At 34.5% G+C, this 16135-nt stretch overlaps 2 protein-coding genes and 1 pseudogene across 2 annotated transcripts; all 3 read left to right on the top strand.

Annotated features, from left to right (window-relative positions):
• Positions 1-1066: 1066 nt before the first annotated feature.
• Positions 1067-2296, top strand: LOC145107702 (uncharacterized). Its single transcript, XM_079044647.1, has 2 exons — positions 1067-1681; positions 1762-2296. The coding sequence occupies exons 1-2, from the start codon at positions 1082-1084 to the stop codon at positions 2248-2250; spliced, it is 1089 nt and encodes a 362-aa protein (XP_078900773.1). The 5' UTR covers positions 1067-1081; the 3' UTR covers positions 2251-2296.
• Positions 2297-5464: 3168 nt separating this feature from the next.
• On the top strand, positions 5465-6281 carry LOC145124987 (toll/interleukin-1 receptor-like protein pseudogene; annotated as a pseudogene).
• A 6325-nt stretch (positions 6282-12606) lies between these two features.
• Positions 12607-15860, top strand: LOC145124971 (TMV resistance protein N-like). Its single transcript, XM_079060455.1, has 6 exons — positions 12607-13104; positions 13196-13516; positions 13598-14512; positions 14592-15216; positions 15596-15663; positions 15825-15860. Exons 1-6 carry the CDS (start codon positions 12607-12609, stop codon positions 15858-15860), a joined length of 2463 nt encoding a protein of 820 aa, XP_078916581.1.
• The last annotated feature ends 275 nt before the right edge of the window (positions 15861-16135 follow it).

Genomic DNA, 16135 nt, shown 5'->3' with positions numbered 1-16135 from the left:
TCAGCCAGATATGCTAGGTGGTTACCGGTTGAAGATACCGAAGGGGTAGGTCGGGCACCCAGATATGCCTGACAGTATGTTAGTAGTATGATATGTGGTATGATGGGTGAACTCACTAAGCTTCGTGCTTACGGTTTTTAGTTTTGGTTTAAGGTACTTCAATTTCAAAGGAAAGGAGCCGGCTTGATCGCATCGCATCACACTATGGTTTTCCGCACATGAGATCTTTCGGATTACACTCTGATATTGTTTTATGATAACATGTTTTGATTACTTCTACTTTGGTTTTGACATGACATGATATTATGGATGTTTTCTTATACTGTTGGTTTTATAATAACCTAATAAAAATGAAATTTTTTGCCTTGAATTTTGGGATGTTACACATTATAATGAATATATCAAAGAAAACCATGTATTATGGTGTGTTTGGGTGCCTTAGCTTATATACCCTTAAGGGTATATAAGCTTATATACCCTTAGAGGTATATATATATATATATATATATATATATATATATATATATATATATATATATATATATATATATATACTGCTTTATAAAGTATATATCTATCAAATTTTAAGACCAAAGTCTTAAAACAAGGAGTTTAAATCTTGACCTTCTATTTTAATTTTAATGGTTAGAGATTGTAATCCATGTGATTAACAAACAACCAATCAAAATACAACTATTAGATATAACAATTTTAAAACTAAACGTACTACTCATAAAACACAAAGTAACACATGTACGCTTCATTAACATCTGTTATGTTATCCTTTTAATATGGATAGGCGGGCAATTCAATTTTTTTTGAAAAACTAGAAGTATAATATCTCACATGTTGCTTCGTTCCTCTTACCCTTATAAGGAATATGCTCCTTATCTTTTAAACTCACGTTCTCTCCGTTCCCGTAACCTAATTTCAGTCGTTCATTCACTTCTATCAAACCCACCTCAATCAGCCACCATAGAACCTTCTCCTCCGTCCTTGTTGACCTTAGTATATCCATGCCATCAAACAAAGAAAAACTCTACCGTTGTAGTTGCATTCCGGTGAATCTCGAATCAAGAATATGGATATGGATTCACTGGAAATGTGCACGGTTACCAACATTGGCATAAGCAGAGCCTTTGTGGGTTCTATACCATGTGATTTGAAGTCCTCTGCAATGTCTTTACCGAGGTCTTTAGTAACATTGTCACTCACAAAGAACAAGTTGTCCAATGAATCCTTTCCCTTGGACTTCAGTTGTCTATCCATGTTAAAGGAATTATATTTAGATGGCAATCCTTTCAATTCCATGCCTAGTTGTGTGAGAACCCTTCCTAGGCTTGAGATACTTAGTATGAAGGAGTGTAAAAATTTAAAGTTAGTCGAGTATCCTCCACGTACACTAAAAAAGTTGCTTGTTAATGTTGCTGATGATTATCATATAGACAAAGTTGTATTTGTTCCAGAAATGTCCCCACTCAAGTTATCAATAGTCCCGTTAGACTGGTTAGACCGGACATCTTCTTCACTTGGGTTGAACGGTTACGAAATTGAAGGTATGATCAAAATCCAAGAAATGATGACTGTTGATGAAAAGGTGTTACGTAGCTTGGGCTGGAGTAATTTAGACTTCCTCAACGAAAGGCATGTGGGAACTAATTCTTCAGAATCTGAAATCCAGGTTTTGTCTAGTTAACTTAACTGTCTGGGTTTATGTGAAGACATATAATGTTAATTATTATGGTGGTTTGTATTTGGCAGATGATGTTTTATGAATTTGGAATATTCAGCATGTTGTATGAGGCTGAGGAGATGCCGAGTTGGTTTATGCATAGAAGTGTGGGGCCAGTGATATCATTTACCATCCCATCATCTTCTCCAAACAACCTCCTTACAGGGCTCAACTTCTGCTCTCTGCACACATTAAACCTTTTTGATGAGGAGTTGGATTTATCAGATTATGATGTCTCTTTGTTTCCAATGATGACAATTAGTAATATAACAAAAAACCGTATGTGGATATACGAACGTTACGTGGACAGATTTAGTGAAACTCTGAATTGTAGGGTGATATTAAGTCATTGGATGTTTGGGAAGAATGAGATGAAGGCTGGTGACCACATTACTATCACCGTTACACCGCAGAGGCATGAACCTTTTATAGAAGTTGTAAAGGAGTGTGGGGTGAGTCTTGTGTATGAAGATGGAGAGAAGATGCGTTGGGTTATTACAAGTCATGGAATCACATAATTGGTGGAGATCTCTCTCCTTTTCAAACAACTACAGGACAATACATCCTAAGTAGTTGCATTCCGGTTCCTTTTAGCCGTTGTTGATGTTCATTTGTGCTTTTGTCGATCTTCATCTGTCGATCTTCATGTGTCAATATCTTCACTCTGCACCAAGATCTAAGATGGTTGACTAAGTTCTAGATGAATCTCTCTCTCTCTCTCTCTCTCTCTCTCTCTTCATTCTCAATTGGTGGTTTAGATTTACAAAAATCTACAACGTCGGAGGTACATTTTTTAGGGCAACATTAGTATAGGGGTTTTTGTGTCCGGATCAATTTTGCAAAACCTAGCTTTGACAGACCACAACGATTACGAGTGGTGATGTGATGGTACGCCAGTCGGCGACTATGGTGGATATTGAAGGGCCGACGAGATTTTCACTTTTAGATTTGATAGGGAGAGGCGTTTGGTAAAAGTAGGTGGTTGGCAGAGGAGGGTGGAGATTGAACGGTGTTGTGGTGGCTGGTAATGAAGTTTTATTAGGATAAGGAGAAATAGGGGTGAGGGTAAGGAGGTGGTTTGCGGAGGATGATGGTTGCAAAGGGTGGTGACAGGTTGGTGGCTGGCGAAGGAGGGTGGAGATTGAATGGTGTTGTGGTGGTTGGTAATGCAATTTTATTAGGATAAAGAGAAATAGGGGTGAGGGTAAGGAGGTGGTTTGCGGAGGATGATGGTTGCAAAGGGTGGTGACAGGTTGGTGGCTGGCGGAGAGAGAGAGAGAGAGAGAGAGAGAGAGAGAGAGAGAGAGAGAGAGAGAGAGAGAGAGAGAGCATCCCTTGTTAGTTTCATAAACATATCATTTGTAACAAACCTATTAATAGTTTGAAATCCATTAGATATGATGATACTAGATCTAGTGATAGAGAAATTTAAATTTAAAAAGGTTGGTGTCGCTAATTTTGGGGATTTGTGTTGTTAATTAAGAAACTTTCTTTTCCTGTTTGGATCTTCAAATTATTGTTTGTTGATATCTAGTGAAAGCTTGAACTCGCCTATATCTTATGCAATATCCAAAATGGTATTTGGTGTTGAGTTGTGGGGTAATTAAATCAAAATAGGAACGCTGTAGGTTAAAATGAATAAGCTGAAAAAACAGGACAATCAATTCAGTTAGTTGAGTAACTGTTTTCTAAATGATTCCCATGGCCAGGGGCGGAACACAAGTACAATAACTAGGGGGCCAAAATTAAAATTTCAAAACAAAACCTTATAGACAAAAAAAAAATGTTTCAAAATTATAACATATCAAAATTCGAAACAAATATTGTTATATCGCTATTCAAATTTGCATTATTAAGTATTGCACAATTGTTTGTAGATTAATCTTTTCAACTTCTCTTTCAAATGATATACTAGCTATTGGGTATTTTCATTCAAAAAAATATCCCATGGTTTTTAGGGGTATAAAGTAGAATTTGCATGTTTCTTTTAAATAAAACATTAACCGTGGATTGTTTTTTCATATTGATATATACTACATAAAACAGTTAACTATCAATCGCTAAATAACAAAATATAAATAAAAATAAAATAACAACCAACAAATATATTATATAAAACATCTATCTTTTGTAATAAAATATAAGTTATTAAATGTTTTTTTTACGATGATGTCAAAGTATAAATAAATAATATGTTGTGATTTTAATCAATTCACACTATACATATATTTTTTTTAATGTTTACAAAGGTTTTATATAATAAAAAACCAATCGATAATATCAATAAATTAAAAATTTATGGTAAAAGCTTTTCAGATAAAGTACTTTTGCACCTTTGCTCTATGCCTATATGCCCTATACTATCATCTTAATACAATACTAAGTGATACTCATAGACATAAAGCAAGAGAAAGGGAAACACTCATCAGAATTAGAGAGAGAAAGAAAAAATACCGGTATAGTCATCTTGTGGATTCTGGAGAGGAGATCGAAAAGGAAGATTGGTCAATGGCGACAGCGGGAACAGAGAACGAAAGAGAAAAGAGAGCAAGACGGAGAAGCGACAAGCCGACGATGGAGAATTGGTGGTCCGGCTAGTGGCGACAAAGACCTATGGGAGAGATGCAGCTAGTCGGCAGTCAGCGGTGTTATTCCGGTGAGATTTGGATGTTTCGGCTTCGAAATTTATGGATCTTGTTTTCTTAAACTCAAATCTTTGAGTTAATAATTTTGTAGATTTGATTTTGTTTTATAGAGTTTAAAAGATAGTTTCTTAGTTTTATGAGTTTCCTAATGTAATACCGATTCTTTTGATTATATAATTTTATTTTATCAATGATTTTATTTTTAATTTCATAGGTGATTTTCGGATGATTTTGTTGGTTCATAACTAAATTTGTAATTCTAAACAGGGGGGCAAAATTAACAATTATAATGACCATTGGATTTAATTAAAAAATAAAAGGTATATATGTAAGGTATTAGGCTTAAAACCGGGGAGGCCATGGCCCCCTCCGGCCCCTATTCGGATCCGCCACTGCCCATGGCAATGTAATCGTTATTCAATATCAATACTTAGCTATATCTGTGTTGGTTAAAGGATCCAGAAACTTGTCACATAAGTGCTACTGCCATGAAATTTCGGTTGTTGAGATTTATCCAGTGGCGAATCTAGAACCAAAATCAACGTGGTTCCTTATATAAATGAAATGGAAAAAAGTATGAAAATGTAGGTCTTTTGGCAAAAATAAGGTAGTTCCTTATGTTTTTTTATATAGAATTGTTGTATTAAAAAGGAAAAAAGGTAGGTCCTCGGACCCACCTTCACATAGTGTAGCTACGCCCCTGGATTTATCAGTCTGTTTCTGTTTGAAAGAAGAGCAGTCTCTCTCAGCTTTATTCCCATATGTCTCTTGCACACCAAACAACTGAGTTTAGCAATAATTAAGCATTTAAGCTATGAATGGCTTTTGAACAAAAATCTGAAATCGAGGGTTAAAACACACATATACATTATGGCTCCACTATCAACTCTAAACACACATACACATTATGGCTCCACTATCAACTCTAACATTGAAGTAGAGTGAGGAAAGCCGGTGAAACCAGCTGACATTTTCGATAACCGGTGGAGGAGTTTCAGAGCTTACTTAGATCACGGGTGGACGTAGGAATACATACTAGGTGTTGCCCAGTTGGAGTAGGTGAAGAGTCATCAGCACATAACTCATAATGGTTGTTCTCTGTGAACTGCCACAAGGATCTTCATCTTCTTCATCAACTCATGGCCCTAGTTCATCAACTTGTGGTCCTAGTTCATCAACTCAGGATCATAGATATGATGTATTTTTAAGTTTTAGAGGTGTTGACGTTCGTCATAGTTTCACTGATCACCTTCATAAGGCCCTCATTGATGCCAATATCAATACCTTCTTGGATGATGAAGAGATTGAAACAGGAGAAAATCTGAAACCAGAATTGGAGAGTGCAATTAAGGCATCCCGGGCTTCTATTATTGTATTGTCTAAGAATTATGCTTCTTCAACATGGTGTCTGGATGAATTGGTGCTGATCCTTGAGCAGCGTATCACATCCAACCACATTGTCATCCCCATATTTTATCATGTGGAGCCCACCCATGTCAGAAAGCAACAAAGTAGCTTTGGAGATGCAATGGCTAAGCATAAACATAAAATGGATAAAGAGACAGATGAAAATAAAAGAAGTCAATGGGGTCAAAAGATAGAGAGATGGAATAAAGCACTTATCGAAGTTGCTAATTTAAAAGTAAATGACATAAATGGCAGGTAACCACATATTCACCAATATGAAAATGTCAATATCATCTTCACTCTATGCATTTCAGTAAGTTTCTTTTAATATCATCGAATAGACATATATTTGATATAGTAGGATCACTAAGATGCACAAAGTTGAATCCGTGTTATCTGATCTCATTAATCAATTTATATAGATAGATTAATTATTTTGATAATTTTACATGTTTGTTATACATTTATTTATTTATTTTAGACAGCTCTTAATCTAATCCTAAACCACACCAATGTCTCGAACGAGACTTGAACCCTCAACCCCTTGGACGAGGAACACGTTTTCCAACTCTTGATACTGCTAGACGATAAGCCCTTTGGTTTATACATATAGTGTGGTGACCATCTGGACTCTAAGGCTTTCTCTGATATCTTTGTTTGTTTGATTTCTTGCAAATATGACTGATTCTGGTGTTGAATCTTCTAGTGGGTCTGGGGGTAAACCAGATCCTGCTGTCAACTTTGATGATCCTTTGTATGTTCATCCTTCAGATTATACAGTTACTAGTGTTATCAGTTTCAAATTGTTAGGAACTGAAAATTTTAGGATCCGGCGTAGTTCTATGGTTAGAGCTTTGAAGGCTCGTAATAAACTTGGTTTTACTGATGGAACTGTGTCTAAACCTGTTAATGATCCTGTTAAAGAGTCTAAACGGGAACGTGCCAATGCTATTACTTGTTCTTGGATTCTTGGTTCTATTTCTGAGAGTCTATATGCCAACCATGCTTGTTCAGAAAGTGCTTATGATCTTTGGAATGATTTAAATGAAACTTATCATAAAACAGATGATTCTGTTATTTTTAATGTCCATCAAAAAATTGTGTCTCTTTCTCAAGGTAGTTTGTCTTTGTCTGATTATTTTAGTAAACTAGATTCATATTGGAAAGAGTTTGATGGGTTAACTAGTCTTACTGAGTGTACTTGTGAAGCTGCTGATAGTTTTAAGAGTCATTCAAAATTAATGAAGTTAATGCAGTTTTTGAGTGGTTTAGATGATTCTTATAATCAAGTTAAGAGTCACATTTTGTTAATGGATCCTCTTCCTTCTATCAAAACTGCTTTTTCTTTAGTATCTCGTGAGGAGTCAAATAAAAAACATGGTTCTAATTCTTTAAATTCAAATTCTAAGAATTCTGCTTCCGCTTTTGTATCCAACTTTGTTGATCAGAAAAAATCTAAGTCCAAGGGTCAAATACCACAGTGTAAAAACTGTGGTCTTAAGGGTCATACTATTGATAAGTGTTTCAAAATCATTGGTTATCCAAAAGATTACAAGCCAAGGTCAGAAGTTAATAATCAAAATAAAACCTTTTCTAGTAATTCAACTTCTGTGTTTCAAACTGAATCTTCTGGGTCTAGAGCTGGTGATAATTGTAATGATTGTCATTTTTTAACTAATGAGCAATATTCTAAGTTTCTCAGTCTCATTGGTGACAATAAGCAAGGGATAGATGATACATCTGTCAATGCCAATATGGCAGGTATTTCATGTAACTCATTTCTTGATAATAAGTGTTCTAAATGGGTTGTTGACTCAGGAGCTAGTCAACATATGATTAATTCTGAGTCTCGTCTTCAAGATTCAATTGATGTTTCTAGACTGAATCTAAGGGTTAGTCACCCTAATGGTTCTTCAGCTCAAATTAATAAAATTGGGAATATGCAGTTGTCAAGTTCTCTTACATTGTTTAATGTTTTTGCTGTTCCAAATTTCAATGTTAATTTGTTGTCTGTTCATAAGTTGTGCAAAGACAGTAAATGTAAAGTTGTTTTTAATGAACATAATTTTCATATTCAGGATTCACAGTCCAAGGGGACGGTGGAGATTGGTAATCAATCTGGTGGTCTTTATTATCTTGATCCATATATAGCAGGTATTAAGTCCTCTGTTTCGAAGAATGTTTGTTGTGTGTCTAAATTTACTTGGCATAGTAGACTTGGTCATCCTGCTGACCAAGCTTTAAACATTCTTAGAGATAAACTTAATTTTAGTAATGTTTCTCTACCACCGTGTGATGTTTGCCATAAGTCTAAACAGACCAGAGATGCATTTCATAATAGTTGTCATGTGACAAAGTCTCTTGGTGAGCTTATTCATCTGGATGTGTGGGGACCTTATAGAGTTGAATGTATAGGAGGTTTTAGGTTTTTTTTACTATTGTTGATGATTACTCTAGAGCTACTTGGGTTTTTCTCCTTAAGTCCAAAGAAGAAGTTTTTCAAAATTATGTGGTGTTTTTTAATATGTTGAAAAATCAGTTTCAAGCTCTTATTAAAACTATAAGAACTGATAATGGTACTGAGTTTACAAATTCTCGTTTTAAAAGTTTTAGTGATAATCATGGTATTGTTCATCAAAATACTTGTGTTTACACTCCACAACAGAATGGAGTTGTGGAGAGGAAACACCGACATATTCTCAATGTTGCTAGGTCTTTAATGTTTCAATCAGGAGTTCCATTAAAGTACTGGGGTGATGTTATTCTCACATCTGTTTTTTTGATTAATAGAACTCCTTCTTCTGTTTTGAAAGGTCTTTCTCCATATGAGTTAGTTTATAAAAAATCACCTAACTTTGATAATCTTCGTGTGTTTGGTTGTTTGTGCTTTACTACTAATCTAAATAATTCTGATAAGTTTTCTCCTCGTTCTGAAAAATGTGTTTTTATGGGTTATTCTTTAGACAAGAAAGGATATAAAGTTTTGAGTCTTGATTCAAATTCTATGTTTGTTTCCAGGGATGTTAAGTTCTACGAATCTGTGTTTCCATTTTCCTATGATGATCCTGTATCTACTGAAAATTATGTTGATGATGGTGTGTCTAGTAGAACTCAGAGACTGGACCATCATTTAGATGGTGCTAGTTCTCCTTTAAGTCCTAGTAGAACAGATCATACAAGGAAAGATTCAGATACTAGTTTGAGATTTGAAGAGTTCAATGTGCCGTTATTTGATGGGTCTGGTCCTAGTTCTATTAGTTCTCCTGACTCATCTGTCAGGACTGAGGAAAATAATTCTTTTGTTCCTAATTCTTCTGATATTCAGTCTATTGGTATTTCTCGTGAAAGAAGAGAAACTAGACTTCCATCTAAATTTAGTGATTATATTGTAGAAGGAAAATATAAATATGGCATTGAAAAAACTCTTAATTATTCAAAGTTAACTTCTGAAAATAAATGTTTTGTTTCTAATCTTGATAAAACTGTTGAACCTCAATCCTTTGATGAGGCATCTCTTAACCCTGAGTGGGTTAAAGCTATGAATCATGAAATGGAAGCTTTGTATAGGAATAATACCTGGATAATAACAGATTTACCTAAAGATAGAAAACCCATTGGTTGTCGTTGGATTTATAAAATAAAGTATAAAGCAAATGGAGAAATAGAAAGATATAAAGCTAGGCTAATGGCAAAAGGTTATAATCAAAAGGCAGGTATTGATTATAAGGAGACTTTTGCTCCTGTTGCCAAAATTGTTACTATACGTGTTGTTCTTACTTTAGCTATAAATTCTAATTGGAATTTGTATAAGTTTGACATTAATAATGCATTTCTGTATGGGTCTCTAGAAGAAGATGTTTATATGTCATTACCTCCTGGTTATCATAGTAAAAATGACAACAGGGTTTGTAAACTGTTAAAGTCTTTATATGGATTAAAACAGGCACCAAGAAAGTGAAATGAAAAACTGAGTAATTCTTTATTTAGTTTTGGTTTTAAACAGAGTTATAATGATTACTCTATGTTTGTTAAAGTTTCAGGGAAGTTGATTGTTATATTACTAGTATATGTTGATGATATTATTGTTACAGGGAATTGTGAAAATGAAATAACAAAGGTAAAAGATTTTTTGAAGTCACAGTTTCTTATAAAAGATTTGGGGAAGTTAAAATATTTTTTGGGAATTGAAGTGATTAATATTCAAAATGGAATTTGTTTGTGTCAAAGAAAGTACTGTTTGGAGCTTTTACATGATTTTGGTATGTTGGGTTGTAAGCCTGTTAAAACACCTCTTGAGTCAAATGTTGTTTTTGATGATAGCAAAAATGTTTTCGTAGAAAATATTACTGATTTTCAAAAATTAGTTGGTAAACTTATTTATCTGACTATTACTAGACCTACTATTGCATATGCTGTGCATGTGTTCAGTCAGTATATGCATAAACCTACTAAAGCTCATTTTCAGGTAGGAATGAGATTATTAAGGTATCTTAAATTCAGTCCAGGCAAATGTGCTAGTATTTTAAAATCTCAGTCTAATGAATTGGTATTAAAATGATTTTCTGATGCAGATTGGGCAAAGAGGTTGTTTTCTAGAAAATCTGTAACTGGTTATGCAGTGTTTTTTGGTAATTCACCTGTTTCTTGGAAAAGTAAGAAACAGACTACAATATCACGTTCCACAACAGAGTCTAAATATAGAGCTTTAAGCTTTTTGTCATGTGAATTAATCTGGATTCTAAAAGTTCTTTATGATATTGGTTTTAAAGTTTCTGTTCCTGTAAATATTTTTTGTGATAATGAGTCAGCTATAAAGTTAGCTATGAATCCAGTGTTTCATGATAAAACCAAACATTTTAAGATTGATGTTCATTTTATAAGGGAGAAAATTGTTAAAGGAGTTGTAAAATTGGTTAAAATTAGTTCTTCTAATCAAGTTGCAGATATATTTACCAAGTCTCTTGTGTCTTCACAACATGAGATTCTTAGTGATAAACTTTGTATGATTGATCCTTTTTCTACTAAGTAGTTGTTTTAAAAATGTTAGTTTGAGGGGGGCTGTTAAAATTTATATTGTTTATTTTCAAACTAACATTTTAGTTGGTATAGTTTAGATGTTTTATATAAGGGTGTTACAGGTAATATTGATATGTTGAAGGGTTGAATATGTTCAGTTCATTTCTCAGATCGGGTTAATGCGCGGATCTTCGGGTTGAAGGTGACCCGGATATTTAAAGGTCTTAGTGGCTTGTGTTGGTTCATTATTCGATTATTCAGATCACAGAAGCTCTCTTGTTTTCTCTCATTTTAGGGTTTACTTTGTATTAAGGGTTTTCTCTGTATTCTTGATATATAAGTTTGTTGTTCTTAATCATCTTTTAGATTAGGATGAGTGAAATGTTATTGAGAGTAGTATAGGACTTGTGTAGTGAGGTTGCTTTGTAAGTATATGAAAACCACCTGTCTGTTAGTCCTAAAATGATATAATAGATGGTGATGTTGGGTAGCTTGAGTTTTACGATTTTTTACAACCGGGAAAAAGACGAAACGTTGTTGCATAAATAACTAATGAACCCTTTTATTAAAAACCAAACTTCGAATATGTTGCTATACATCTATTATTACTTATACCATACTACCTTCAAATCATACCGTATTTTATGATAAATAACTTATGTTGTAAGTAGTAAAGGATAACCTACTGCCTTTTTTTTCAAACTTACCACATTGATAGTTAAGTTTGACAGTCTTGTTGAAAAATAGTGAAGTTACGAGGCCCATTAGTGAAAACTTATATTACATTGGTAGTATTGTTCTTATTATACATAAATATTTATGACCTTACATATTAGATATGTATATGGTTAGAATGAGAAGATAATATGGTTTGATGCGAAGAACTTAACTAAAAGTTTAAAATTAATAGTTGTTTTGAAGGAATCAGATTTATGGAATATTATCTTGTCATTGGTAAAGGGGTTAAACCCTCATTTATACACAAACTAGTACCTAAAACAGGAAAATAGAAATAAAGTAACGTAAATGCAAATAAATCCTATTCTACATATATCTAACACTAACACTTGTCATATAATATTGATTTGGATCTTTACATAAAAGAAATCCTCAAATCTGGTTTGTTAGTTTTGTGTATTGTTTTTTGTAATTCTTATTACATTAAGTTTCAGGTTTGAGATAGAGTTTATTGAAGAAATTGTGAAGGACATCTACCGTAGATTACATGTACCCTTATTACAGGGCTTTCAGCCACTACTTATTGGGATGAAGTCTTCCATTAACTTCATCACTTCATGGTTGAAAGATGGATCCTTACATACGGCAGACATACTCACTATTTATGGTATAGGAGGGATCGGGAAGACATCTTTAGCCAAACATGTCTATGGGCTATATTCCCATGAATTCCACACAAGTAGCTTTATTGAAGATATCACAAGGAAATGTGATGGAAAGTTTAATGGGTTACTTGATTTACAAGAATAACTGTGCAATGACATTTCAAAAACAATTTCAATTAAAGTTCATGATGTTTCGATATACACCGCAAAGATAGAGAATGCACTGGCCCGTAAAAAGGTGTTTCTAGTTCTTGATGATATCAGTACTCTTGTTCAGTTGGATGCATTACTCGGAAGCAAAGGTTTTCATCCGGGAAGCAAAGTTATAATAACGACAAAGGACAGATGGTTGACAGAGAGTTGTGCACTATTCAAAACAAACATTAAACCCAAACATGTAGAACATTTTCTTGGAGGCTTAGATTAGACTGAATCACAACAACTTTTCTGTTCCCATGCATTCATGGGCAACCACCCTAAGGCAGGTTATGAAGAGGTGTCTGATGAGCTTGTGAAGTATTGTCAAGGACATCCATTGGCTCTTGATGTTTTGGGAAAGTCTCTACATAATCGAGATGTAGCTTATTGGGAAGGGTACATAGAAGGGCTAAAAAAAGAGATTGGTTCCCGTATAAATAATGTCTTGAAAATGAGCTTTGATTCTTTGCCATCAAACAATGATAAAGACTTGTTTAAGCATATTGCTTGTTTTTTCGTTGGAATGGATAAAGATGTCAGTGAAACAATATTAAGGGCATGTGGTTTAGACACAAGATCTGGGATTCCAAATCTCATTGACAGATTTCTTCTTAGTATTGGAAGGAATAACGACTTGAAGATGCATCAGTTGCTTCAACAGATGGGAAGATGGAAAGTACATCAAGAATCACCTAACAAGCCATGGAAACGAAGTCGATTATGGTGTCATGAGGAGTCGTTCAAAGTATTGAAACAAAAAAAGGTAAGAGCTTATGTATACTTGTTAGTAGTGTGAATTTTTAAATCACTTTGTATTTGCTAATTTTTTATTTTGGCTATCTGTTTCTTCATAGGGTAAGGGAAATCTTCTAGGCCTTGCCCTTGACATGCTTAATCTTGAGAAGGAGAAGGTACGTGCATCATTTGAGTTGAAAACAGATGCATTGAGAAACATGGATAATTTGATGCTACTACAACTCAATTATGTGCTTATGAATGGGACTTATGACAACTTTCCAGAAGAAATAAGATGGTTGTGTATGCATGGGTTTCCTTTAAAATCTATACCATTAGACTTACCTATAGAGAATCTTGTTGCTCTTGACATGTCATATAGCAATATTGAGTCATTTGTTGGTTATAGTAATCCACAACGACTTGGGAAAAGGCAAAAGGTAAATTTATCTTCATTTATTATTCATCCATTTTGAGTTGATGAAATTGAATACTAAACTAACTTACTTCCATTTCTGTAGTTGGATGAATCGTGCTTAAAAGAGAAAATTTTGTTTGGTTCACTGAAGATTCTTAATTTAAGTTTCTGCGATCAACTTCATAGTGTTGGTGACTTTGATCAACTCCCTGCGCTCAATAGGTTAATACTTAGAAATTGCATTGGTTTGGTTGATGTTTGTGAATCAATTGGGCAATGTGTTGAACTTGTCCTCATCGATCTGAGCTACTGCAAGAAGCTTGAAAAACTTCCAAGAAATATGGGCATGTTAAAGAAGGTTACAACAATGTTGCTAAATGGTTGTAATCTAGGTGAATCTGGAATCAGGGATATGGATATGGATTCAATGGAAATGTGCACGGTTAGCAACATTGACATAAACAGAAGAACCACTTTCTCTGCCTCTGTGGGTGCTATTCCATGTGATTTGAAATCCTTTGCAATGTCTTTACCGAGGTCTTTAGTAAGGTTGTCACTTGCCAATAATAATTTGTCCCATGAACCCTTCCCCATTGACTTTAGCTGCCTATCCATGTTAAAGCATTTATATTTAGATGACAATCCTATCAAGTACATGCCCAGTTGTGTGAGAACCCTTCCTAGGCTTGAGATACTTAGTATGGAGAATTGTAAAAAATTGAAGTCAGTTGAGTATCCTCCACGAACACTAAGAAAGTTGTTTATTAATCCTGAGGATGAGTACCATGTAGAAAAAGTTGTATTTAATCCAGAAATGTCCCGACTTCAGTTGTCAGTAAACTGGAAAGATTACACATGGTTATATCGCGCACGTGGGTCGTACGAAATTGAAGGTATTGTTAAAATCCAAGCAATGGTGAGTGTTGAGGAAAAGGTATTACGCAGCTTGGGCTGGAGTAATTTAGACTTCCTTAACGAAAGGCGCGTGGGAACTAATTCTTCAGAATCTGAAATCCAGGTTTTGTCTAGTTAACTTAACTGTTTGTGTTTATGTGAATACGTATAATATAATTAATATGATGGTTTGTGTTTGGCAGATGATGTTCTATGAATTTGGAATATTCAGCACAAGGTATGAGGCGGAGGAGATGCCGACTTGGTTTAGGCATAAAAGCGAGGGGCCATCAATATCATTTACCATCCCATCATCATCATCCCCAAACAACCTCCTTAAAGGACTCAATTTCTGCTCTCTGCACATACAACAAGCTTTGGATGAGACGCCTGCATATGATCAGTCCCTTGGACGGCCATTGATGACAATTAATAATATAACAAAAAACCGTATGTGGATATACGAACATTACATGGACGTATATAGTCAAAATGGAAAGTGTATGGTGATGTTAAGTCATTGGATGTTTGGGATGAATGAGATGGAGGCTGGTGACCAAGTTACTATTACTGTTGTAAAGTGGTTTAATGAAGTTGTAAAGGAGTGTGGGGTGAGTCTTGTGTATGAAGATGGAGAGAACAAGGATGAAGAAGAAGAAGATGCATTGGGTTATTACAAGTCATGGAATCACATAATTGGTGGAGATCTCTCTCCTTTTCAAACAACAACTGGAGAATACATCCTAACCAACGACAGATTTTTTCTGCCTGGCATTAGAGTGTTTCCCTATCTTCGTAAATTCGTTGCACATGGCCCCGACTACCAAGGTAGATGTCATTTTGTTAAATATTTTATTGTCGGGTCTTATATGTAATGATTTCATGATATTTTCATCCATGACCCAACTTCTTTAAATAGAAGGATAATGACCCATTTATTTTTAGTAGAAAAATAAATGTCTCATGTAACCCAAATCCAATCATTTATCATTTCTGTTATTGACCTCTACTTTAAGAGTTTGTTTTTTTGTAAACTATGAATAATTAAATTTCTACTTCTGACTTTTAAATGATTCGACCCAGGTAGCGATCCGCCTGATCAAGTGTTGATATGTTGGATCACATAAATATATCGGGACCCAAGTACATTGTCCAAGTAGATGTTTGTGATTAAATATTAACATATTACTTTTTATATTTTTTTCAGAAAAAGAGGAAGTGTGGTTTAGAGCTTTTTCCACAAGTAACCCTCAGATACTTGGTCGTGCATGTGAGGTATACTTTATGACACCCAAACTTTTCTCTCATCACATGAATAAAGGGCATACACATCCAAGTAAGCCATATATCATATCTTTGACTGGTGTAGGATGTAACCCAGCAATTTTCGTTTTCCTATGCTTTTTGAATTTGAATCATTTTCTCTACATGTTTAGAGGAAACATTTGCAAAATGCTTATGGAGTTCATTAACAGACATATTAGAATTGGAAAAATCAAATACTTGATCCTTTGATGTGTTTGTTGATATCGAAATAGCGACCCTAAGGAAGACGTAGACTTGTTTATTAGAGTCCTCATCAGATGATGACCAGATCTCCACTTCAGTTGATATTTCTCCACCACATTTGTCCCATGTGCACTTTCTCATTCATCTCAGCTTCTTGATATTTCTAGAAATTATATGATCCATTTTTCATTACTTTTTTTTGCATTGCAATCATTGGAAAAATGATGTTTTTCTCCAC

The sequence above is a fragment of the Lactuca virosa genome, chromosome 1 (genome assembly GCF_052849685.1).
Source record: "Lactuca virosa cultivar CGN04683 chromosome 1, Lactuca_virosa_CGN04683_v6, whole genome shotgun sequence".
Lineage (NCBI taxonomy): Eukaryota > Viridiplantae > Streptophyta > Magnoliopsida > Asterales > Asteraceae > Lactuca > Lactuca virosa.
This window is presented reverse-complemented; position numbering and strand designations above follow the sequence as displayed.